The sequence below is a fragment of the Peromyscus maniculatus genome, chromosome 7 (genome assembly GCF_049852395.1).
Source record: "Peromyscus maniculatus bairdii isolate BWxNUB_F1_BW_parent chromosome 7, HU_Pman_BW_mat_3.1, whole genome shotgun sequence".
Taxonomy (NCBI): domain Eukaryota; kingdom Metazoa; phylum Chordata; class Mammalia; order Rodentia; family Cricetidae; genus Peromyscus; species Peromyscus maniculatus.
Window position 1 is genome coordinate 47,638,549 of NC_134858.1, and position 26,337 is coordinate 47,664,885.

At 45.9% G+C, this 26,337-nt stretch overlaps 1 protein-coding gene, 1 long non-coding RNA gene and 1 pseudogene across 2 annotated transcripts; 1 reads left to right on the forward strand and 2 right to left on the reverse strand.

Moving 5' to 3' along the window:
- Nucleotides 1–1,865: 1,865 nt before the first annotated feature.
- On the forward strand, nucleotides 1,866–13,518 carry Plet1 (placenta expressed transcript 1). The gene is made up of 4 exons (XM_006972373.4): nucleotides 1,866–2,098; nucleotides 6,244–6,445; nucleotides 8,826–8,887; nucleotides 12,314–13,518. Exons 1-4 carry the CDS (start codon nucleotides 1,933–1,935, stop codon nucleotides 12,574–12,576), a joined length of 693 nt encoding a protein of 230 aa, XP_006972435.1. The 5' UTR covers nucleotides 1,866–1,932; the 3' UTR covers nucleotides 12,577–13,518.
- LOC143274081 (uncharacterized) lies at nucleotides 9,465–16,025 on the reverse strand. Its single transcript, XR_013052473.1, has 2 exons — nucleotides 15,716–16,025; nucleotides 9,465–9,765 (listed from the first exon to the last, which is right to left on the reverse strand). It is a non-coding gene; the product is annotated as an uncharacterized LOC143274081 (long non-coding RNA).
- Nucleotides 16,026–18,273: 2,248 nt separating this feature from the next.
- On the reverse strand, nucleotides 18,274–26,077 carry LOC102916369 (10 kDa heat shock protein, mitochondrial pseudogene; annotated as a pseudogene).
- Nucleotides 26,078–26,337: the final 260 nt, after the last annotated feature.

Consider the following 26,337-nt stretch of genomic DNA (forward strand, 5'->3'; position numbering starts at 1 on the left):
TCAGAGCCTATAGGATGCTTCCGCAGGTAAAGGGTGCTTACCACCAAGCTTGGTGACTTAGTTCAAGACCCAGAACCAGCAGGGTGGAAGGAAAGAACAGATTCCCACAAGTTCTGCTCTGAAGCGGGGAGGGGAGGTACAGACACAAATTAATTAACAAAAATTTTAAAACTGTTGCCTTGATTCAATAGTATTTTGTTTGTTTGTTTTTTGTTTTGTTTTGTTTTTCGAGACAGGGTTTCTCTGTGTAGTTTTGGTGTCTGTCCTGGATCTTGCTCTGTAGCCCAGGCTGGCCTCGAACTCACAGAGATCTGCCTGGCTCTGCCTCCCGAGTGCTGGGATTAAAGGTGTACGCCACCGCTGCCCCGCTCAATAGTATTTTATTTCCTTTCAATAGTATTTTTATTTCCTTTCTACTCACAAAGTAACTTACTTCTCCCTTGTCTCCTTCAGTGAGTAAATTATAAAATTTTAGGGCGACTGGGGATATGAAAAAAAAATATTATCTGACTTTTAAAAATAATTTCCTTGTGCTCAGGCTCTATGGAGGGAAGTTTCAGACCTAATCTGTTTCTTTCCAAATAAATAAATAGAAATACAGGGTTCTGAGGATGTGTTTAGTTGGTAGAGTGTCTGCCTAGCTTATAGAAAGCTCTGGATTCAACGTCCAGTGCCATATAAACTGGGTGTGATGGTTCACTCCCATAACCCCCAAACTTGGGATGTTGAAGCATGAGGAACAGAAATTCAAGGTCGTGGGCTGCAGTGATGACTTGGTAGTTAAGAGCTCTTACTGCTCTGGCAAAGGAAGGGAGGTCTGCTCCCAGAACCCATGTTATAACTGCCTGTAACTCCAGTTCCAAGAGATCTGAGACCTCTGGCCTCCCAGGGCAACTGCACTCACACATACATACCCACACGCACTCACACAAACGTGTAATTAAAAATAAAGTAAATCCTGAGTGTGGCCTTACACGCCTTTAATCCCACCACTCAGACAGCAGAGGCAGGCAGATCTCTGGGAGTTAAGAGGGCAGCCTGGTCTGTGTTGCAAGTTCCAGGCCAGCCAAAGCTACACAGTGAGGCCCTGCCTCAAAAATTATATAAATAAAATAAAGAGTATATGTTCAAAGAAACTCAAGGTCATCTTCGTGCACAGAGAACTCAAGGCAAGCCTAGAGTGCACCAGACAGTGTCTTAAATAAGTAGGGCAGGTTTGAAGGCTCTGTGACTAAAGACATCTGCCACCAAACCTGAGTTCCTTCATACCTAATGACCCATGTAATGGAAGGAAAGAAATGACTCCAGAAAGTTGTTCTCTGACCTCCCCACACCCGCTGTGGTCCATGCATCCTCCTATCTCCCGGCGCCAACAAGTGTAATTGAAAAATAAGTAAGTAAATCCAGCTCTAGGCTAGTCATGAGATGAACTGGAAATTGAAGGAGCATCAGAAAAGGCTATCCAATGTTTTGAGATTAAAAAAAAAGGGGGGGGGCACCCATGCCTGAGTTTCTGCAGAGAAAGGCAGAGCTTCCAAACAGGCCACCTACAGGATCATTACTCAACTGTGGACTTCCACTCCTCGGCGTTTACCACTTCCCATTAGCCTTCTCCACGGCCTCAGATGTCAGGTGCTGAGGTGACGGACGTGCACAATAATTTGTCCAGTCCTCTTCTTGAGCAAAACTGGAATTGGTAAAGGAAGATTGGTGACATGAAGGTGGAGGCTGGTGATTCATTCCTGGTGATGTCTTGGGCCAAATTCCAGAAGGCAGTTGTTTTTTTTTTTTTCCAGGAGGGAGGGAGGGAGGGAAATTTGCATACGACCTCACCCAGAAGCTCCGGCCCCACAGCATATAAACTGGAGAGCCCCGCACTCCTACTCAGTCTTACTACTGCTGCCAAGCCCAGCAACCAAGCGGACCAGGACCATGGCTGTACCCCGTGCCTTTTTCCTGTGCTTGGCTCTGTGCTTTTCTCCCGCCTTTTCTGCAAGTTATAATGACCCCTGCATGGCCTTGGATACAGTCCTCACCTCTGACAACCCGGGAATCAGCACTAAGGCTGGGGTCTCCGGCGGGAACAGAACTTACACAGGTGAGTCAAAGCCATTCATTCCGCTGTCCTTTGTTCTCTCAGAACAAACCCCTCCGTCCTTGCACTCAACGTGTGTGAGTGTGTGTGTGTGTGTGTGTGTGTGTGTGTGTGTGTGTGTGTGAACAGGATGGGAAATGAGGGGGTGAGGGGGTGCTGATTCATACGTGAGAGTGGATTGGAAGGACTACTTCCACAGTTTCCTGTCCATAACTGAACCACGGGTGGCATAAAGCCCCAGGGCCTAGATTAACTGAGCCCCAGCCAGATCACACCTGGACAGACGTATTAAAGGGATGTTATGTTATTTTGAGGGATTTCATTGTGGTCTACAGTCCTATCACATCCACTTGACAAAATGGCTACACCCCAAGAACACCAGGAGGGATGATTTGCATTTGGTGTATGGGAAAAACCATGGGAGCTAGAGGAAGACATCAGTAGCCCACCTTATCTGTGAGGAGCCCTGAGTGCAGAGGTGTTAAATGACTTCCTGGGGACTCACTGCCCACAAGCGGCAGAAGCTCCCTGACCCTTGGTTATTCAGTCTTCTCCTAACGTTTTTCTTAGAGGTGTCTGGAAAGTATTTCATATCTTTCCTTTTGGGGACTCAACAAAACCTACAAATTGAAGAATAAGCTTTCTAATTAGTCAAACCTACTAGTCAAGGAAAATGCTTTCTACCTAGCTTTACTTATACTTTAGGGGAAAACAAATGTAACGTTCACCCTTCCTTAAAAGTCTAAGCAAATTTTGCAGAGACCACCTGGTTATGGCCGTACCCTGGTCTGCAGAGGCCCAGCCTTGCAGGTGAACCACCATGCCGTCCAGGCCTTCCCACACTCATCCTGCTTGTCTCTCTACTGTTTGCTGGGGGCTGTGCCTAAGCAAGGGCTCGTGCTGTAACAGGATGGTGCCCCATCTCCCCCACCCCCACCCCTCCACACACACGCCCTCCTCTCCCTTGAAAAGTGGGTCTTTTCATACCAGAGCAGGGGAGATAAGTCTGTAATTCAAGATGAATGCTAGGTGAGTGTGTGTGTGTGTGTGTGTGTGTGTGTGTGTGTGTGTGTGTGTGTGTGTGTGAATCCCTTACTGCAAGAGCGATTGCAGGCCTCTGATGTAAAATAGCCCATCAGGAGACAGGCAGGTCTGTCTGCTGCTGAAATGGGAGAAAGAGAAGTCTACCGAGGGGAAGATAAGATGAAGACGCCGGAGCCTTTCTGAGCAGAGGGAGGCAGGAGGGGGAAACAGGACAATGGGGAGTCGGGGAAGGGCAACCACAGCTGTTCCTGTAGCCTCAGGGAAGGGGAAAAGAACTCCACTTCCTTGAATGCCTATACCTGCTTTGCTCTTTATCAGATTCCATTTCAAACCAAAATGTGTGTGAGCGAGCCAGCGAGCTCTGAGGTAAACCTGACTCAGACTTTAAATTGAGGGTCAAAAATGCTCTCTGTACTTGGGGATGAGAAGGGCAGAATTCCACCCTACAGTTACAAAGAAGGTTTGGCCAGTCCCTTTGTAGAATGTCATGGTGGGACTCAGGCCTTCCAGAGACCCCGAATAAACACCGGGTCAGCCAACTTCCCCTGCTTTGGTTTGAAATCCTTTTCCACTTCAGCATTGGGTCAACACTGGTAAGCCATGTATAAATGGCTACAGCGTAGCCAACACCTCAGAGCACCTTCCCTGGATCTGTTCAGGAAAGAAACCCGCAGAATTTACATTAAGACTATGCTAGGCCTGCCTCGGCCTCATTGTTCACTTCTATGGACAAGAAGGATGTAATTTATTACTTCCTGAACTTTCCAGCTTTAAGAACCTTGTACTCCACTGAATAAAGGATTTTTTTTTAAGTGCTACAGACAGAACTCAAGACCTAGAACATGCTAGACAAGCGCTAGCACACTACCACTAAGTTTACATCCACCCCAGCCGGATGCAGGGCCGTAGGATCGATCAAAAGTAGTAGTTTCCCTGGGCTGCCCAGACGCCAACACCAATGAAACCATAAAACATAATTAAGTATTCAGTTCTAGAGTCAGCATGTCAATGTTTCAGGCATGAGGGGGAACGAGAGCTAAGTTAGTCCAGAGGAAGGATGAGAGCAGGATCTGGGGGTGTAAGTGGGGACAAGGTGAATGATAACAAAAAAGGAAGGTTCCAGACAGGCACCCAGACATGAACAAACACCAGGCCCAGGTGTGGGTCAGATAGGAGCCAGGTGCAGAGCAGCTGGGGGTGGGGGCGGGGAGGTGGGAACCAGCTGCTGTCCCTAGAGTGGAATGCGGACAGAAGAGGGAGGCTAGGCTCTTGGGGTCCTGAATACTGTCTCTGACAGGGAAGACGGTGAAGGCGAAAATGTTTCGGTTCTCTAGGTGGAAAGGCACACTTCCCACTTGCGTCTGGTCTGGTCACCGCATGTTGCAAGGCATCCTGAGGGAGAGACTGAGGCCACAAATCCACAGAATGAAAGTGGAAAGGAAGAAAGGAGGGAGGGAGGGAGGGAGGGAGGGAGGGAGGGAGGGAGGGAGGGAAGGAAGGAAGGAAGGAAGGAAGGAAGGAAGGAAGGAAGGAAGGAAGGAAGGAAGGAAGGAAGGCTTAAGCCTGCAGTGAAAGGGGAGAAGGAGAAAGGAACAGTCGAGAAAACACCCTTGGAGAGCTAAGAGGATTGATGACTGTCTATCTAAATGACTCTGTTGCGCATCACCTTCCGCCACACCAAGATGCAGAAATGTAGGACAAAAGTCAACTCCTCTCTGAGTGAGTCAGGGCTTATGGGATTTGCATCAGCTGACCTTCTTGGCAAGCAAACCAGGCCAGTGAAATATAATGTGCTTAAATATAATTAGTAATAACATTCACAATTTGTCCAATATGAACCACATGTTGGCATCTTTTCCTCGATCCTCTCAGGAGCCTTTACTGATAGGTAGCATCATCCCAGATGATGAGGGATAATATCATTGTTCCCCAGACCCAGAGCAACAAAATGGGAACTTAAAAAAAAAAATGTGTAGAGGTTAAGGATATAGCTTATTTAGTAGAGTGTTTGCCCGGCACATCCCAGGTTCTGGGATCTCGTAAACTAGGCACAGCTGCACACACCTGTAATGCCTGTACACAAGACAGAAAAGCAGGAGTTCAAGGTCATCCTCAGCCTTACCTGAGTCCAGCTCAGGATGAGATCCTGTTTCAAAAAAAACAAAAATTGTGCACAGTGACCACTGAGCCAGAAAAAAACCAAGACCCAGAGGTAACTTGTCTTGCTTCTAAGTACCAGAGCCAGAATGCAGATCCAAGACTGTCTGACTATTGTGCTATGTGAGCCACTCACTTTGCTTTGTGAAGGAGTTTTAGACGACTGAGACACCCCAATATCAAAGCATTTACCAGAGAGAATGATATATCCTCATGCTGAAATTAACAGAGATCAGCAAGGGCCCCCTGTAAGTGCAGACAGGCTGGGTCTCAGACCTCATCAGGTAGAGAATACCCCCCTAGGGGTTGTTTGATTGGTCCTTGGATTAGGACTCTGTGGCTCAGACCTCACTGTCTCACAGGTACCCCAAGTGCTGTCCTACCCCACCCCCACCTTCAACAACCAAGACAAGAGAATCAGCCTTTCTGGGGTCAGGAGCAAGGTTTTGCTTTTACTCAGCAACAATACTCTCTGTATTCCTGAAGCACTTCCTAGGAGACCTCGTAACTTTTTCAGGGGTACCTACCCTTGAGGAGAGGCTAAGCTATTCACTCTTAGGATCTGTCCCCTAGTGTGTAGCAGAGCCATGGCCAGAGGATGATCAGACTCTTAACCGCCTTTCACTGGAGACTATTTGGAAAATGAAAAAACAAGCATGAAGAAGAATATTAAAATCATCTGTAGCCCAGGCTGGCTTTAAACGTCTCTGTCGCTGAGGAGGACACTGAACCCATGATCCTCAACTCCCCACCTCCCACGGGCTGGAATTACAGGTGTATGACGCACTGGGTTCCCTGTTAGTATCTCTGTACTTTTCTTCTGGGCCATCTTCAGTTTCTTTTACAGAAACAGGACCCTGCTGTCCATGCTCTGTCACTTCCCTGTTCGCACTCCGCTTTGGTTCTGCTTGGCTCACACTAACTGCTACCTCGTCCTGTCCTCCTAGTGTCCGTTCCTGTGAACAGTTCCGTCAGTGCCGTGATTCTGAGAGCAGTGAACCAGAACAACCACACGGTGGGCTCCTGGGCTGGACCAGATCAGCAGTGCAACACCAGTGTCCTCTATCGAGTGACATCCTCAGACAACTCCAACTTCCAGGCAACCTGGATAGCTCCTGATTCTGAGGATGTGACCAAAATCAACCTGCAGTAAGGACTGATCATATTTCACTTGGGGCTTTTGAATTTTCTTTAATAACAGGTTTATACAGATTCACATTAACTAGGACTAAAATTAGACTGTGGATGTGAGAGGAGAACCCAGCAGCGTCGCTTCTTGTCTGCCTCACCTTCCCTTGCATGCACATGCATGTACACACACATATACACACACACACACACACACACACACACACACACACACACACATGCCACACCCCAATGCACAGTGCCCAATATAATCAGGAAGACTGGGATACTCTTTCTAGTTCTCCATATTCAAACTGGTGAATTTTTTTTAATCTTTTGTTAACATACAAAATAATAGATTTCATTATGACATTTTCATCATGTATATCATTGTACTTTGCTCCTATTCACCCTCATTACCTTCTCTTGTTCCCCCTTCCCTTCAGTTACCTTCCTTCCTGCAGATAGTCCCCTTCCACTTTCACACACACACACACACACACACACACACACACACACGATAGAAAGAAAGAAAGAAAGAAAGAAAGAAAGAAAGAAAGAAAGAAAGAAAGAAAGAAAGAAAGAAAGAAAGAGAAAGAGAGAGAGAAAGAAAGAAAGAAAGAAAGAGAGAAAGAAAGAAAGAGAGAAAGAAAGAAATCTAGTGGAGAATCATTTATAAAACACACTCACTCAGCCAGGCGGTGGTGGCGTACGCCTTTATTCCCAGCACTCGGGAGGCAGAGGCAGGCGAATCTCTGTGAGTTCGAGGCCAGCCTGGACTACCAAGTGAGTTCCAGGAAAGGCACAAAGCTACACAGAGAAACCCTGTCTCGAAAAACCAAAAAAAAAAAAAAAAAAAACAAAACACTCATTTTGGAAATGTGCAAATGAGAGAAAGTGCAACAGTGAGTAATAACAGTATTTTCCTTCTGTTATATAAAAAATGGATGCCCTGAGGCTCTAAGAAGTCACCTGGAGGCTGGCATTATTCTTTCACAACAGATGCCTCTCACTCTGAGGGCATGGTGTGACATCGGCTTCGGAAGCCAAGTGTTGTGAAGAACGCAGTGTTCCTGAAAGGGCAGCCATGGCGTGTTGTGTCCACTGTCAGCACCTTGGTCTCTGTGGAAGCTGGTGACACTGTTGTGCCCACAGAGTGATAAATGAAAGCAGAATCCAAAGGGAGCCATTACTACCAATCCCACCATGGCAACAGTTGCTTAGAAGCCAGCTAGTTCTACTTAGAGTAAGGACCTTGACCACACTCGGTGCACCAGCTGTGACACAGCAGTGACAATCTGCAGGAGAAACAGCAGAGGCCCACAGACAGTGCAGTCTCCATCCTCACTTGCACATTTACTACGATGCACTAGTCTCTCTGCTTGTTCATAATGTACACACTCATGATCAGCAAGACTGACTCAAGGGGAGGGAGACACAAGGAATACCACCATGGGGGCACACGATGCTGATTAGGGTCCAAAGGGGATGACAACGGTCTTGGCCTGTGGGATTTACAGTGAACCTGGGAAACAGGACCCACACACGTGTTAGTACTGAGGTGAAATTCTTCCTCTGCTTTCCCCGAACATGTAGATTCAGAAAGAGCTCTGTTACACACTCTCCAGCCTTCCTCTACTTCATCACACACATCATAACTACAACTGACTCCTTAACTAATTATCTGGCTATTCACTGAAATCTGTCTCTGAAGACACAATAAACGCCATGAGCATAAGAGCCAGGACTGGTGGGTTCACTGTTGTCTGCTCACACCAAGCACAGTGACTGGTATACAGACTGTATCCTTTCATTGGTGACCTGCTGAATGTATAGACAAAGGGCCAATGTTATAGTAGACCCACTGATTTAATAACAACAGGATGAGCTCTGAGGATCATTTAATGAACATTAAGAACTCCAGTATGGCAGACATTATTCACAACAGAGCCTGCCCTCCGGAAGTCAGCCCTCTAGTGGGTAGAAAAGCTCATAGCAATTCATCGTTAACAAAAGGTGGGAGATGTGTCAGGGTTAACCAGAGGGAGACTGGACTTGAAGGATATCCTTGAGTTTCTGGACAGATATGACCAGGGAAGTTATTACAGACAAAGAGATTCTCTTGAACAAGGGACAAATATGTGTACCAGCCTGTGGGGAGTTCCTAATGATGAAGCTGGTGGGGATGGGAGATGGGAGAGCTGTTTAGAGTTAAGACCCTAGAGGAGTTCAGTCAAGTCAACATGAACTAGGTCAATATTTAATGATCAGCTTATTGTGCCATATAAAAAGTATGCTCAAAAGAGATTAACAGGATGGGGTGGTTCAGAAAGGCTAAGATGTAGCTTGTGAGTTTCACAGACAAGATCCTCACCATTTCTCTCACTGATTTGCCCTCCAGAGTCTTCATCGTCACTGCCAATCGCACAGCTACGATGTCATCTGTGAGACTGGAACAGATAAGTGAGTTCTGTTGCAAACGCTTTGTATATTTACCGATAAACGCAAGCAGTCTGGAAAATTATTTTACCCAAGTATCAGTTGAGTTTCCCACCACCCTCATACCTAATGTGAGATTTTTCCCAACCTTTTGTTTTATGCCATGTGGAAAAACAAAAGCCCTCTCCAAGATTTGTGCAACTTTTCAGAAATCCCCATGGTCACCCGGGGTTCCAAACCCTTCTTTCAACAGGGACTACTTCTGTTCAGTACTAGATAGGCACCAATCTGAAAAAGCAACATTATTCTCAGTGTCCACCCAGAACCTGAAACCCCACTCACAAAGGCTTTCACAGGGTCCACCTTTAATCAAGCAGTTTTTAAGGGAATTATGCAGGGTGTGGGATTGAAAGGCACTAGTTATACAAAAAGAGCTGGTATCACAAAAATGACAATAATGTCATAAGTTCTTGTCAACTTGCTTTTTGTTTTTGTTTTCTTTTGCAAAAGGTAGATTGACCCTAGTACCTTGGCACAAACTAAGAAAGTACATGATTGCTAAGCTGCATCCTGACCCTTTCACGGGTTTTCTTTCTATTCCGTGTGTGTGTGTGTGTGTGTGTGTGTGTGTGTGTGTGTGTGTGCGCGCGCGCGCGCGCAGACACACAATGTGCTTAGGAAACTAAAGCTCACCAAGTACAAAAATCCATATTCACAAACATGCATACATGTTCATGCATGTATTCATGCTTATGGAGGTCAATGGTCATCCTCACCTTGTTTTTTGAGACAGGGTCTCTCGCTGGCCTGGGACTCACAAAGTAGGATGGTTGGCCAGTTATTCTAGGAGTCTGCCTTCTTGGCCTCTCTGGTGCTGTGATTACAAACATGTGCCACCACACCTGGAATTTTCACAAGGGATTGAGGAGATCAAACTCAGGTCCTCACAACTGAGCAAAAGGACTTTACTAAGTCATTTCCACAGCCCTTTCACGAGTTCCCAACAGGCTCAGCCACTCTTGCCACCACCAGGAATTTCCACCAGCCTTCCACAGGGTGCAGACCCCAGGCTCACACTTTCCCGGGCTCCTCATCCTTCCTCTGTTCCCTTTTCTCGTATTTCCCTGTAAGAAGCCAAAGCATCTAAGTTTCAGGAAGGATAGTCAACTTCCCTAAGGACACAGAGAATGTCCAGAGCAGAGTGAGGACTCCAATTCTACATCTTACACCTTTTTCTACTTTTCTTAGACTTAGGTTAAAACTAAAGAGATCATTTCAATACAGTTTTTTTTAGTCTAAGGTTCAGTCAAGAGCATGTGTGAGGCCTTGGATTCAAATCTCCAGCGTGGGGGGTGTTGTGGGGGGGGAGAGCAACAAGAACTGTTAGTCTCTCTCAATGTCCAAATAGCAGGCCTTCCTTTTGAGTCCCAGAGCACTGAAAGACACACAACACAGCATGTGGCTGGTTTTTCTTTAGGTTATCTACTACCAAATGCACCCATGGAACAGTTATTTCCAACAACAAGTTTTAATGTGCTTATGCCTAATCAAACTATTATATGACAGTATTAACTTTTTCCTGGGTGGCTTTCCCTCTCTGAGGTTATTTTCTCCCTCAAGGACATTTTTGAGGAAAACACTTGCAGAAATGCTAATGGAGGGGGAAATGTTTATTTCTAATCAGGACCCCTTAGCTCTATCCTAACAAAATACAGTTTAAAAATCAGGGGAAAGTTCTGGAGTGGTGGTGTACACCCGAGTTCCCAGCAGTTAGGAGGCTAAGGCCAAAAGGTCACCATTTCAAGGCCAACCTGGGCTATACACAGAGCAAGACGCTTGTCCCAAACCAAACCAGGGAATGACAGAAAAGGGGAAGACCATGACTGTGCTCTGCTCTTCAGCTGCATGGAATGTCCTGGAGAAATGCTGGAGAGAGAAGACACCGTCTCAGAGCAGGAGGGCATCCACCAGGCAGGCAGAGGAGGCCTGGGCCTGGGCCATTTTCCTTCTCTTGTTGCCAAGTTCTAAAGGGGAAGAAAGTAAAATGGGCAGTGGGCGGGGGGAGTGTGTGCACATGGGGAGGACAGGGGAGGGCGTCCTCTGCCTTCCTCTGTGGCTTTCTTTCTTATGACTAGAGATAGGGCTCTCACTGAACCTAGAGCTTCCCATTTTCAGTTACGCTGTTGGCCAACAGGTCCCGGCAATCCTGTCTCTGCCCTTTCCTGTAAGTGCCCTTCTACCCACTCCCAGCTAAGGGTGAGACACCCTTGAAGTGTCTGAGCTCCAAGCTCCAGGTTTTCTGGCATCAGACAAGTCCCAAGGAGTGCAGGCCTGGCTCTCTTTGCTTCTCTAAGAGATAATCGCTGAGAACCAGTGTCCGGCCAGAACCTGCAAGAGAAAATGGCCTGTGGCTTGCTAGCCGGAGAAATAAAGTCAAGGATAGGGTATCTCTATATACCTGTCTAGATAGGGTATCCCCCACTAACGTTAAGGCAGAGGTCACAGTTCTTGGGTCTACATGAATCTGAGTTCTCACAAGGCCTTGGAATTAGCAAGAAAATCATAAAATTGTACTACATTGGGTCATGTTTGCACTAGAGTTAAGAGTATGAAGATATTTGAGAGCACACTACCCAACCAATGACAAGTTCATATGTTTTATAAATTCTGTGGGTCTCCTCATCTCAATAGACTATGTGGGTGCTGGAGAGATAGCTCAGCTCAGCAGCTAAAAACACTGGTTGCTATCCCAGAAGTCCCAGGTTCAATTCCCAGCACCCACGTGGCCCTCACAACTCTCTGTAACTCCAGTCCCAGGAAATCTGATAGCCTCTTCTAGCCTGGAGGGCACTATATGTGATGCACAGACACACATGCAGGCAGAACTATACACGTTTGAAAAACAAATAAGCAAAATAAAATGCAGGAGAAAAGACCATGCAGATCTTAAGGATAGAGGCTTAGGGGGTTTGGTTGTTTGGTTTTTTGAGACAGTAGCTTTGGAGCCTTTCCTGGAACTCACTCTGTAGCCCAGGCTGTCCTTGAACTCACAGAGATCCCCCTGCCTCTGCCTCCTGAGTGCTGGGATTAAAAGCGTGCGGTGCCACCACCCATCTGAGGCTTAGTTATTTTTATTACTTAGCAGTCTGAACCTTCTAGCTGCCTACAGCTCCCTTTCCCACAAGGCACTGGAGAAGTAGTGATTGACTTTTGCTCATGATCTCTGGCTTTACTGTCTTGAAAAAATATATATAGTTTAGTATTGTGTGTGTATGAAGGTCAGAGGACAGCATTTTAAGATCAGTTCTCTTCTTCAGCCTTTACGTTTAATTGAACTCATGACAAGTGCCTTTACCAGCTTAGCCATCTTGCCAGCCTTTTTCTAGTGCCTACCCACCTCCCAACAAAGGTCTAAGAACACTGTTTCTTTGATTTCTCCTTCTCCCCCAGCAACACCTGCACCCTTGACCCCCACCCCTGAGACTTCTGGGACCAACCAGACCACAACCATGACTACAGCCAAGAGCCAGACCACAGCCAAGACCACAGCCAAGAGCCAGACCACAGCCAAGACCACAGCCAAGAGCCAGACCACAACCATGACCACAGCCAAGACCACAGCCAGAAGCCTGGCCGTCAACGCCCTCGGCAGCCCCCTCGCAGGCGCCCTCCATATCCTGCTTGTTTTTCTCATCAGCAAACTCCTCTTCTAGAGGAGACGGAGGAAGCCGATCTTTGACCTACAGAACATCCTCCCAAAGCTAACTCCAGGCCAGTGCTTAGCCGTGTGAATGAAGATTTTTTTTATGTCCTCAGTGTGCAGCTCCACCACCTCGGACCACAGACATGTGAACGAATTAGTGCATTTGAGCAACACAGACGTTTGCCAGGATCTTTCAGGGCACACATTCTGCTTTTTGTAAATACTTAGGCCAGTCTAGTTGTAACCTGGAGTTCTGACTCTCAGTTTTACATGCTGACAGCCAATCTGAACTTCCGTTTATTGCCAAAGGATTCCCATGAGCCTCCTGGGTTGGGGGGTGGGAGGGGGATCCTTCTTTACTTTCAAGATGATTTCAGATTTCTGGCCAAATCTACTCAGGTTACAAAGAACTTCTGTGACTTGCATGACTAAAGGGAAAAAGGAGAAATGAGTGACAGTCTCGTGGCTCTTAGCAGATCCCCTTTGTGCCCAGACCAGCAGGTTTTGAGGAGCAGAAGTATATGAAAACTATGTCTGAGGAGCCAATGACGGGACACATGATTTTTTTTTCCCCTAAGTCAAATAAACAATATGTTGAACAAGAATAATAAATGTGTTAAATCGAAAGATAAGCTTTAAATGAGTGATAAAAATACAAAGTGTTACCCAAATTTGTTTCTAAAACTACCAATGAAATTTTGTGTGTGTGTGTGTGTGTGTGTGTGTGTGTGTGTGTGTGTGTGTGTGTGTGTGCGTGCTCAAGGACAGATACAAGGTTAATTTAATCTCAATTTGGTCAAGTAGTCAAAACTGGTTACTTCTTCCTTGATGGTAATATCAACCAAGAAATGAACAAAAAAAAAAAAACCCTTGTAATATTTATAATCCAATGTGAAACAAAAATATTTCTAGCAGTAAGCCTGTAATAAGAAATAAAGTTTTCCTTTAATAATTGCTGTCTTATACATTCCAGGACCACCTACCCAGGGGTGGCACACACACACACACCCCGGCCCCGCCCCGCATCAATCATTAATCAAGAAAATGTTCCACAGAGTTGTAAGCACACAGGCCAATCTGATGGAGGCATTTTTCTCAGTTTAAGTTCTCTCTTCCCAGATGACCCTGCCTGGGTCAAGTTGACAGAAAACTAACCAACACACAAGATGAAGAGATTCCCTCGTAACATTATCATCGTCTGTGTGCCGATTCTGTTAGCTGCTTTCACAAACACCGCATGAGCGAGTGTCACAAAAATGTGCTAGCCAGGAAACTGCCTGGTGGTTCCGTACATTTTTGAAGATAAGAAGATTGAGGGGTCAGAGAATGTCCGAAAGCAGCCCTGGTCACAGAGAAAAGCAGCACTCCCCAGTAACCCCGGCCAGCACTCAGCAGGCAGAGGCCAGAGGACTACTGGTAAATTCAGGGCCAGTCTGGTCTAGGAAGTTCAAGGACGGTCAGAAGGGAGGGAGGCAGGACAGGAGAGAGCGGTCACTGAGCTGGTGAAAGGCAGGACAAAGTTCTGAGTCGGCCCTGCCCGGTAACTGGCTGAGACGCAAAATAAAACCACCCCTGCTTCACTGAGGGTGTAATGAGCACAGTGCTTCACTGAGGGTGTAATGGCCACAGTGCTGTTCCTAGGGGCCATGACTACGGCGGTGTCAACTGTAGCCGTGATCATGACCCATCTTTGAATCTCCTGCAGTTCGTCCTTTGGTGAATGGAGATGGACATTCGTGTCTTTCACCAGCTCTGGTAGTTTCCAATCCTTATCTCTGCTCTTCCAGCTTCCTCCTCTCCTCCAGGAGTGCGTCTGCGTCCTACAGACCTCTCATTTTCTTCTTTTTCTTCCTGCTCCTCAGACTAGATCGGTTCAACTGAGCTGTCTTCAAATTCGCCACTTCTCCTGCCTCTTCAAGTCTGGGGCTGAACCTTGAAATTTTTATTTTACCTATTACACTTTTTAGCTCCAGAATTTCTATTTCGCTTCTTACTATAATTTCTCTCTGCCCACCAATATTCTCCATTCAGAAATAATTTCCCTGATTTTAGTTTTTTGTCACGATTTCTTTTTCCACTTTCAGTGTTTTTAAATCGTTCACTTCAAGTCTTTGCTTCTTCGGCCCAATGGCTGGGCTTTCTTGGGAACAATGTCCGCCTTTCTTTCTCCTTTGAATTGACCGTACCTTTTGGTTCTTTGTATCTTTTTTAATTTTTGTTGAAAACTGGGTATTCTAAATACTACAATGTGGCGGCCCTGCAGACCTGATTCTCTGACAGGTACAACCAGCCTTTGCTATTGTTGACTTTATATCTGCAAACAGCATTCCTTGTGTGGTCACTGAATATCTGTCCTGACCTCTCAGCAGTTAACCAGGGACCTTTCATATTTTGTTAAATACCAGCATCTTTGCCCTGGGTTTTTGTTTGTTCTGTTTTGTTTGGAGTAGATTGCAGAAGTCTAAACATTTTAACAGGTGTTGCCATCTTCCAGTCACTCTGATGGAGAGAACACAACACTAGGAACCTTTTATTCATTGGTTTTCTCTTACTGGTGACACCTGCTAGCCTGTGCTAAGCACTGTACATGAATCATCTCATTTAATCCTTACACTAGCTCTATGAAAGTGGGTCATTTGACAGATGGAGACACACAGCTAAAGAGGAAAATTAAAAGCTCAGGATGGAGGTTCAACTCTATATTTCCAGCACTGCAGAGACTAAATCAAGAGGATTGCTATGAATTGGAGGCCAGTGTAGGCTACATGGAGCACCCTGGACTATAGTGCAAAACCGTGTCTCAAAACAAAAAAGAAAGAAAGGAAGGAAGGAAGGAAGGAAGGAAGGAAGGAAGGAAGGAAGGGAGAGAGAGAGAGAGAGAGAGAGAGAGAGAGAGAGAGAGAGAAAGAAAGAAAGAAAGAAAGAAAGAAAGAAAGAAAGAAAGAAAGAAAGAAAGAAAGAAAGAAAGATGAGAAAGATGAGAAAGATGAGAGAGAAATATATTGCCCAGTCAGCGAGCAAATAGTGAAGCTGGCTTTTAACAACTGTTCTGTCTCACTTCTGAGCCTGCTGCCCCTTCATCAGGACACCTGGGGAGTTCCTGAGTAGCTACCAAGTCGACAGGGATTCCCCCAGAAAAACTGGTTCACCTGGTCATGTGAGTGGGGGTGGGAGTCCCTCGCTGACACACAAACTGTGTTCTCTGGGAATGCTTCTCCGGGTTCCACTGTTGGGCTCCATCTCCAAAACAAACATCGGTGAATCCTGCCCCAGCACGCTAGGAGCAGTTTCGTATTTATCTTTGGCGGTTCAGCTTGTCCCTCATCCCAGGTTCAGTGTGGAAGGTGTGACAAATGTTGACTTTGCTGCAAGCCGCAGTCCTGGCAAAATAGTTCTCGGAAGATTCCTAGACACAACGAAATCGGGGTAGCGGGAGGCAGCCAGGCAGCGCAGAGGCAGCTGAACAAGAAAATGAGATTAGGAGGCCAGAGACCCAACAGGTCTGACCTTCAAATAAGTTAGGTGAACGGTGACAAGCTGTGGTGCCGTCTTCTGTCCTCTTTCCCCGTCTGTTAGAGAGTGCTCAACCCAGTGTCTCAGCTCCCTTCCAGGTCTCAATTTGGGTTTCTCTGTCATACCCAACACTGTTTTTTTTTTTTTATTTCTTTTGTTTGTTTTTTCTATTTTTATTTTATTTTATGTGTATGAGTGTTCGTCTGCACCAGTGTAATGTGTCATACGCATGCCTGGGACCTATAGAGATCAAAAGGTGTCCGGTCCCTGGAATTGAAATCATGGATGGTTGTGAACCACAGTGTGGGTGATGAGGACTGGACCCGGGATCCTCCGCAAGCATAACAAACGGTCTTAACCAGGGAGAGCGCTCTCTCCAGCCCCTCTGTCCTAGTTTAAGAGTCTGGTCAGGGAAGATAAGTAGATGCTACCCTCTGCCACATCTGGATGGTTAACACTGCTGGGAGCACTTCTGAGGACTGTGAAGCAGAACCAGGCTCGGGGCGGGGAGGCGGGGAGTGCTCCACAAGAGACATCCCCCGTGGACTCAGAAGGCAGAACTGAAGCAGCACAGGAGCGAGGCAACTACCAGGCCTGGTTGCTCCATAACGGAGTTTGTACACAGCAAGTGCAGCAGGCCGCAGAGGAAGAGCAAAGAGCTTGCGCATGCGCGGTTTCAGGGAGCGCTGATCCTGGCCTATTCAGTCTGTCTTCTGAGCCTCATTCACTGGAAAGTGACACCCTGTAAACGCACACACAGCTAAGTGGACAGTTGTCACTCGCTGCTCAATCTTGTTTTCCCACGTGTGCTTTGCTTACAGCTTTATGCTTTATAAAATCGATGTATTTCAGTCATTAGGAACAAAAATATCTATCCACCTAAAGGATGATGTGATCTCTTTCTGAGCAAGCAGGGGGAAAAAGGCAAATGTCTTCCAAACCCAATTACTCAAGATCTTAAAAAACAGACCCAAACCGGGTCAACAAACCAATTACTATACCAATAATTCAAAGCAGGTAGAAAACCTAGAATGGAGGATGATTGTTAATCCTTAGGTTTTTTTTTTCTCTCATCTAACTGGGGCTGGCATTGAGTTCCTGATACGATATGCTTGCCTTTCTCCTCCTTCATGGTGCTGAGATTCAATGCACCACCATATCAGGCTACTTCTAAAGTAAATGTTTTAAAATACTAGTAATTAAGTGAGAATTAATCTCCTCTTCCATAGGATGTTAAGTGGCTAAATGTAAACTCCTAAAGCCACATGCCTGGGTTCGGTCTCGTTTGGTTCTTCCTAGCTGTGGGACCTTGTAGATGTGACTCCGTTTCTGTGTGACTTGGTGGTATCATAGGTTGTTGTGAAGGTGCAGGGAATTCATGCACACAAAGTGCCTAAGACAGGGGCTGGCACCAAGTGTACACCACCCAAATATTGCTACTTAATGCCTAAAAAAGATATCAAAATTGGTACTGATGGACAAGCATTACAAACAACATAAATGTGGACAAAATGGTGTCTAGATCAAGGGCCAAGCTTATAAAGGCATCACTTCTCAAAGACTAGCTCACGCAGGGCTTCGTACCACCTTGCCTTCCTCCAGGCCCAGTCTCACCTCCGCCCTTCCCTCTTCTAAGGAGAATGTCCTCTAGCTGTCTGCCTCAGCTCCTGGCCGTCCTTCTCCAGAGAATTCAAAGAGTGGATAATGGGGAGTATGAAGCTGTAATTAAGAGCTGGGCTGGGAAAAGGGGGCCAAGGGAAAAGAGCAAAAGCAATCTTGGGCTGAGCACTCTGGGGACGACACAGATCAGAGATCAGAGTCAGCTGAAGAAAAGCCCTAGGACTTCTCAGACACTACCTGGGCGACAGACCGGGTCTCCCTTGATGGCCTTCAAGAGGTGCAAATGAAAATTAAGGTCATTTGACTTCTGATTGCTGGACTGTATTTCCATGGATGGGACTCAGTAAAACTAGCACATATGCACTGCCCACACTGATTTTATATGTGCATTATATCCACATAAATAGGTATAATGAAACTACATATATCTCTTTAAGTAGGAAATAAACTAATATATGCAAAAATCTCCATATTCATCTCTGTTTACACATATGACTCATATAAAAATAACTGTGGGCAAAAGCTTGAGAACAACAAACTCAAAAGGCCTTTTGAAAAAGTAAAATATGCACATGATATATATTTAAACAGCTTGGAAAGTTTTTAAATAGTCATTTTAGCTGTTGTATGTTGTTGGTAGTTTTGTTCTTTTGGGGGGCCCACCACCCAGCTCCCAAATAAATCACACACAGAGGCTTATTCTTAATTATGAATGTCTGGCCTTAGCTTGGCTTGTTTCTTGCCATCTTTCTTAAGTTTATTCTGTCTACCTTTTGCTTCTGGGCTTTTCCCATTACTTCTATAAATCTTACTGATATTCCATGGCTTGCTGTGTAGCCGGGTGGCTGGCTCCTGAAGTCCTCCTCCTTCTCTGGCTACTTTTTCTTCTCCCAGATTTCTCCTTCTATTTATCCTCTCTGTCTGCCAGCCCTGCCTATCCTTTCTCCTGCCTTGCCATTGGCTGTTCAGCTCTTTATTAGACCCTCAGGTGTTTTAGACAGGCAAAGTAAAACAGCTTTACTCATGTTTTAAGCCAAAGAGACCCAAGCTCAAACTTGATTCTTCACTTATGGGGTGACCTTCAGCAAGGTTCTGAACTTGGCCAGGTGTGTGGCACACTATAAGTCTAGCAGCTGGGAGGTAGAGGCAGCAGGCTCGGAACTTCAAAGCTATCCACGGCTTCTGCTTCAAAAGAAGAGGTTCTTAATCTCCTTGAGTCTTGAAAGTGCAAATCCTAAAATGTACAGCTATGCAAACAGCACAGTCTCAAGTGGGAAGGAAATATCTTTATAATCCACAAAAATGGTTTTCTTTCCTTTTTGTTTTTTTCTTCACATTTCATTGATTTTGTTATTCTGTTCGTTTATTTGTCTTAGAGTTTTCATTGCTGTGAAGAGACACCATGACCACAGCAAGTTTTATAAATAAAACATTTCATTAAGGTGATGGCTCACTTACAGTTTCAGAGGTTCAGTCCATTATCATCACGACAGGGAGCATGGCAGCATACAGGCAGACATGGTGCTGGAGCTGAGACTGCTACATCTTATAAGCAACAGGAAGTTGACTGGCACACTGGGTGGTATCTTGAGCACAGGAAACCTCAAAGCCTGCCCCCACAGTGACAGACTTCCTCCAACAAGGCCACACCCACTCTAACAAAGCCACACCTCCTAATAGTGCCACTCCCTATGAGATTATGGGGGCCAATCACATTCCAGGAAGTCAACTGACTATCACACTGAGGGAAGCTTGAGCAAAAGAGACTTTAATTAGGGTTTCTATAGCTGTAATGAAATGCCATAACCAAAAAACAAGTTGGGGAGGAAAGAGTTTATTTGGCTTACACTTCAGCATTGCTGTTCATGACTGAACAAAGTGAGGACAGGAACTCACACAAGACAGGATCTCAGAGGCTGGACATGATGCAGAGGCCATGGAAGACAGCTGCTTACTGGCTTGCTTTTCATGGCTTGTTCAACTTGCTCAGCCCACCTTCTTAGAGAACCCAGGACCAGCAGCCCAGCGATGGCACTACCCTCCACAGGCTGGGCCCTCCACACTGATCACTAAATGAGAAAATGCCTTACAGCTGGATCTCAAGGAGGCATTTCCTCAACTGAGGCTCCTTCCTCTGATGACTCTAGCTTGTGTCAAAACCACCCAGTACAGCATGGTAGACTCCAAAGGGAGTCTTTGGCAGGTATATAGAGGTCAAAGGACGGATTGCAGTAGTCCATTCTTTCCTACAACCATATGGGTCCTGGGTATCGAACTCAGGTCATCAGGTTTGGTGACAGGTACCATTACACCCTGAGCCATCTCAAGGGTTCCCTTTTCTTTCTTTTTCCATTTCTCATGTGTGTGTTTGATGAGTATGTATGTGTAAGCATGTTTGTGTGTGTGTGGTCACATATGAGCACATATGCATGCTTGTGGAGGCCTGAGGTTGATGTCAGGAGTCATTACTGGTGGCTCTTATTCATTGAGGTATTATCCGCTGAGGCAAGGCCTCACAATCAAACCCAAGCTCACCAATATGGCTTGTCCCCAGCTTGCTCTGGGGATACAGTCTACTCACATGGGATCTGGAATCTGAAATCCAGTCCTCAAGCTGGTCTGGTAAGTATTCTAATGGGACACCCCACCTTTTTCTCATTTACACTATTTTATTTGGAAATAGTTTCTAACAGTGCAGTGAAGTTAAGCTTCGGAGACAATGGAAGTCAATAATTTAGGCATCATCGGTTTACTATAAAAAGGAAGAATGGGCCAGGCGGTGGTGGCACACGCCTTTAATCCCAGCACTCGGGAGGCAGAGCCAGGCGGATCTCTGTGAGTTCGAGGCCAGCCTGGGCTACCAAGTGAGCTCCAGGAAAGGTGCAAAGCTACGCAGAGAAACCCTGTCTCGAAAAACCAAAAAAAGAAAAAAAAAAAAAAAAAGAAGAAGAATGGAAACTATTTACATGATGAAATAAATGTTCAGAACTTCAGGGGGATGGACAGCCTTATGTGACACCATTTTAGCAGTGATTTCAGTCCACATACTTTCCAAAAATGTCATCATGTCTAAATAAAAAGTAACCGTGTCGTCTAGAACTGCTTTGGCGCCTCCATGCTCTGGAAGAACTTTGTCTCCAGTTTTCACACTGACTGGTTGGATCTCTCCACCCTTCCTCTTGGCACCTGATCCACAGCTGATACTGTGCTTGCAATACTTTTCCTTGAGACACTTCCGGAAGCGTCGTCACGCCACCTTCGGCTACAGTTTCATAACACTCCTTTCAAGCAACATTCGGTCAAAGAGTGAGAGAAACTTCCTGAAAGCTTGACCAGCTACGACTTGTGCCTCTGTAGCTCGGACTTGACACTCGGGCCCCTGTGAGGAGATCCTAAGTCCAACTCTTCTTCCTCCTCCTTCCCCTTCCTCCTTCCTCCTTCTCCTCCTCCCCCTCCTCTTCCTCTTCTTATTTTTCCTCTTCTTCCTCCTCCTCCTCTTCTAGAATGGAGTCTTAGGCTGAAAGGATGGCTCAGTGGTTGACTGCACTGACTGCTCTTTCAGAAGGCAGGAATTTGGCTCTCAGCACCCATATGGTGGCTCCCAAACATCTGTAACTCCAGTTCCAGGGAATCAGATGTCATCTTCTGACCTCCACAGGCACCAGACACACATACGGATACACGCTGGCAAACACTCATACAAATAAAGAAGGCTAGAGTTTCCAGTTTCTCACTGGTATTAGAAAATTACTGAGATTATGGTAACAAGTCAGGCCCTTCTTTGCTGAAGAAAAACACATTGCCTTCAGTTCAGCAGCTCATAAGACAGCCCACTCTCTAGCCAAAATGAGAGAGCTCACCCAAGGCTCAGCAAACCTCCAAGGACATTTGGAGAGCTTGCCATTACCACTACTGAAGCCTTTCCCCTGGATCTTGCTGTAAGAGGAACCCTGAGTCAAGGCTGCTAAGGTTGATGTGGATGTGAGTGAGGAGAGCTGTGAGAGATGAGAGACTGAAACCTCCAGATCATTGCTGTCTACATTGGTAGTGAAGGACCAGACAAGATTTTACTCAGAATGGAAATGGAGAATGCCTAGGAAGGTTTAAAAAAAAAAAGTGAGCAGGACAAACAGGTTTGAGGGGGATCTTCAGGGCTGTTTTCTAAAGTACAGAAAACATATCAAAAGATGTTATCTAATGCATGCTCCAAATGGTTCGGTGTCTCAAACATCTGCCGAACCAGGGCCAGCCAGGTTTTCAGAGATGGCAGGTGTGTTCATTATTCAGTAAATGAATATAGTTAGAGCCCTGGGTCTGTGGGTTCCACAACCATGGATTCGACCAACTACCGGTCAAAAATACCTTGGGGGAGGGGGTCACATCAGTTTTGAACATATACAGGCTCACCAAAGAAAACAGTGTAAGAGCTGCTCACCAAGGCTTTTGTCTTAGGTATTAGAAGCCCGCAGATGACTTAAAGTCTATGAGAAGATAGTCATAGGTTCTCTGAAGTGCTGGGCCACACAGACTTTGGGAAGCAGAGTGGAGGTTGTAACATACATCTGAAAGTAAGAGAGTGTTTTTAGGGGGCAATAAGGAGGAGGGAGAAAGATCTGAATCACTTAAGTATGCGTGTGTGTGTGTGTGTGTGTGTGTGTGTGTGTGTGTGTGTGTGTGTGTGCGCGCGCGCATATTTGGAGATAATGTACATGTGAGGGCAAGTGCCCATGGAGGCCAAAAGAGGAAGTGGATGCCCTGGAGCTGGAGTTGCAGGCAATTATAAGCCCCCTGATAGGGGTGCTGGAGCTCAGACTCTAGTTCTCTGGAAGAGCAGTATGGGCTCTTAAACACAGTTATCTCCCCAGCCCTTGAATCACTCTTCTAGAATGGTCCGCTCTTTTAAAAGGAACATGGAAGAGAACTAAGGAAAAGCAGACTAAGAGGCAATGTCAGAATCTATCGAGAAAGAATGGTGGCAGCTTTTGTTTTGTCTTGTTTTTGAAACAGGGTCCCGCTATGTAGTCCTGGCTGGCCTCAAACTTGTGAATGCTATGTAAATGAGACTGGCCTCGAACTCTCCGAGAACTGCCTGCCATTCCTTCTGAGCGCTAAGATTAAAAGCGTACATCACCATGCCTGGTATGGTGGCAGTTTTGGCTAGGATAGTGGCATCAGAAAAGGAGTACTAGACAATAAACACTCTCTGTTTGGGAGGAAGGGCTAATGGGGCTGACAGGTTAGGTGTAGGAGGCAAGAAGGGGTAGCATGGTGGGGGGAATCAAGGACAACACCCAGATCTCTGACCTGAAGACAAGAATGGATGGTAGTGGCATTGGAAGACTGGCAGACAAGGGGAATTTAGAGCTCTGTGTTATGTGGTGATATGTTGTGCACCCCAATAAAACTTATCTGGGGATCAGAGGACAGAGCCAGCCACTAGATTAGACAGAGAGGCCAAACAGTAATGACACACACCCTTAATCCTATCACTGAGGAGACAGAGATCTGTCTGGATCTCTGTGAGTTCAAGGCCACACTAGGAACAGAGCCAGGCAGTGGTGGCGCACACCTTTAATCCCAACACTTGAGATCTCATGCCTTTGCTTGAGAAGCACACATGCCTTTAATCCCAGGAAGTAAAATGGCAGGGCAGAAACAGGTATATAAGGCACAAGGAAACAGGAACTCACTGTCTTGAGACTGAGGATTTTCTAGAGGTAAGAGCTTGTTGCTGGCTTGTTCTGTTTCTCTGATCTTTCAGCTTTCACCCTAATATTTGGTTCTAGGTTTTTATTATAAGACCTTTTAAGATTTGAGTTACCGGGCTGGAGAAGTGGCTCAGAGGTTAAGAGCACTAGATGTTCTCCCAGAGCTCCTGAGTTCAGTTGCCAGCAACCACGGGTGGCTCCGAGCCATCTATAATGAGATCTGGTGCCCTCTCCTGACCGACAGGGGTACATGCAGACAGAACACGGTATACACAATAAATAAATAAATCTTAAAAACAAAACAAAACAAAAAAACACAAAAAAAGATTCGTGCTACAGTGTTGAGATGTTAAGTTTGACACATCCGTGAGATATCCACCTCTGGTCTTGTGATCAGATAAAAATTGTAATAGGTTAAAAAAAGATCACACCGTCTCCTCTCTCCCACTTCTTCCAGTTGTTCTTACAATAATCGTATTTATTAAGATATCATGAGAAGGAAAAGGAGTTTGAAGTGTTGGTTCATGCTTATTATCATACTGTGCTGGGAGTTTCCAGGGAAAAATCAACTGACTGAATGAAGAGGAACTTGGGCATAAGAAAGGAGAACATACATCCCTAGGAACACAAGCCTGGGACGTCATCTCTTATCTGTGCATACCTAAGACATGTAAAGGGAGCAGAAACCTGCCCCCACACCGCTCTGACTGTTTTCCTGTGCACGAGCCCCCTTGCACCTCTCTGCGTACTAACAGTTCTCCCTGGAGCCACACGGAGACTTGAACCCTGCTTGTCTGGAACATTCTCCAAAACTGTACTTCCTAGAAAGGAACACTAACAGTGGTTCTTCTGTGTGAAAGGGAGGCTAGAAATACCTGTTATAACAACAGCAAACTGAGCACAGTCTGTTTCCAAGGTGCTTTCCATTCCAGGAAGAATTTAAAATCTAAGAGTTTGAAAATCCAAGAGACCGAATACTGGTGGCCACATGTACATCACTAGTCAAGACCCATCTGATCTTGTCTATTTATTTGTTTGTTTGTTTATGTTTGTTTGTTTGGCTGTTTGAGACAGGGTCTCTCTAAAGATCTGCCTGGCTTTACCTCTCAAGTACTGGGATTAAAGGCACGGGCCACCATGCCCAACCCTGTCTGGCCATTTTCATAAATCATTGGTGGCTGCTACAAAGCAATGCAAACAATGGCTAAGCTTATTCATTCCACTCACAAGATAAAGTAACAAGCCAGTAGCCTCAGCACTCAGGAGGAATGCCGGGAGTTTGAGACCAGTCTGGGCTACACAGAAAGACCCCGTCTCAAAAGGTGGGGGAGGGTTGGGGTGGTGTGGAAAAATAGCTTAGTCCCTAAGGCACTTGCCACACAAGCATGAAGACCCAACCCAGAGCCCGCACAGCAAAGGGTCAGGCGTGGTGGAACACATTTGTAATTCCAGCACCAAGGAGGAAAGGCAGGCAGGTCTCTGGGGATCACAGGCCTACCTACTTGGCAAGTCCCAGTCAGTGAGAGACCTGTCTCAGAAACAACACTTGAGGTTGGCTTCTGGCTTCCACAGCACTTGAGTGTACACACACACACACACACACACACACACACACACACACACACACACACCAAACAAACAAACAAACAAACAAACAAACAAAAATCCAAGATAAAATGATTACTTTTTCTCAATTTCTCACCTTATTGGGTTTGTTTGTTTGTTTGAATCACCCCCACTCTTACCCCAAGACAGGGTTTCTCTGTGTAGCTCTGATTGTCCAGGAACTTGCTTTGTAGACCAGGCTAGCCTTGAACTCAGAGATCTACCTGCCTCTGCCCACCCAAGTGTTGAGATTAAAGGCATGTGCCACCATGCCCAAACTTAAAATAAAACAACTCTGTTTTTATTTCTGAGAACTGGACTTTCAAGAATTTTCTATTTCCAAACCCCCATGATCCCCTCTATAAACAAACATTGCCATGAGACTCCTAAAAAGGAAATGTGCTTTACTCCCTGGTGTCCAGAAAATCAGAATCCACAGTCCCTGACTACCTTTCCAACCTCATCTCTAGCTATCTCTGTGGGATACTTTGCAAAAGAGGGAGAGCCTGGGGTCTAAGTTAACCACCCTGAGGAGGGGGTTCAGCCATTCATTGCCCAAGTGAGTTGGGAAGAAGATCCTTCCTGGTCATGCCTTGAGGTAGTCCTGAGATGCCTTGTACGCAAGCCCGAACCAGCAGTCCCAAGCTAAAGCATCCCCGGCTTGCTGGTCCACCGAAACTGAGATAACAGCAGTGTGCTGTTGAGTCATGTGTACGCTATGTTACTTGTTACGAAACAGTAGATAATGATTATGCTAACCCAACAGGGTGGTTGTAAGGATGAAATAATACAAAGCACCTAGACCAGGTACAGTCATGTGCCTGTCCTCCCAACACTTGGGAGGTGGAGGTGAGAGGATCTAGAATTCAAGGTCATTCTTGACTACACAGGGAGACCCTGTCACTCTTCTCAATTTTTATTTTTGAAATAAGGTCTTAAACCCAGCAATAAAACCATCTAGGAAAATACCCGACACCACAGAAGGCACAGCACGGTGTCGATTTGATTCCCCTCCCCATCTGTATCCCCTGCCACCACCACAATTACAGACACCTGCTGCTCCATGGCTAGATTCCAACCATTGCTTTACAAAGGTTTTTGCTTCCCTGTCACCCGATTATCTTTTAAAGATGAGGTTTTAAAGGGGTTTATCTTTTAACCTGGTTATCTTTTAAAGGGGTGAGGTTTCAAAAGCCCATGCCAAGCCCAGTCTCTGTCTTTCTCTCTTTTTCTGTTTGTTTCTCTCTCTCTCTCTCTCTCTCTCTCTCTCTCTCTCTCTCTCTCTCTCTCTCTCTCTCTCTCTGAGTGTGTGTGTGTGTGTGTGT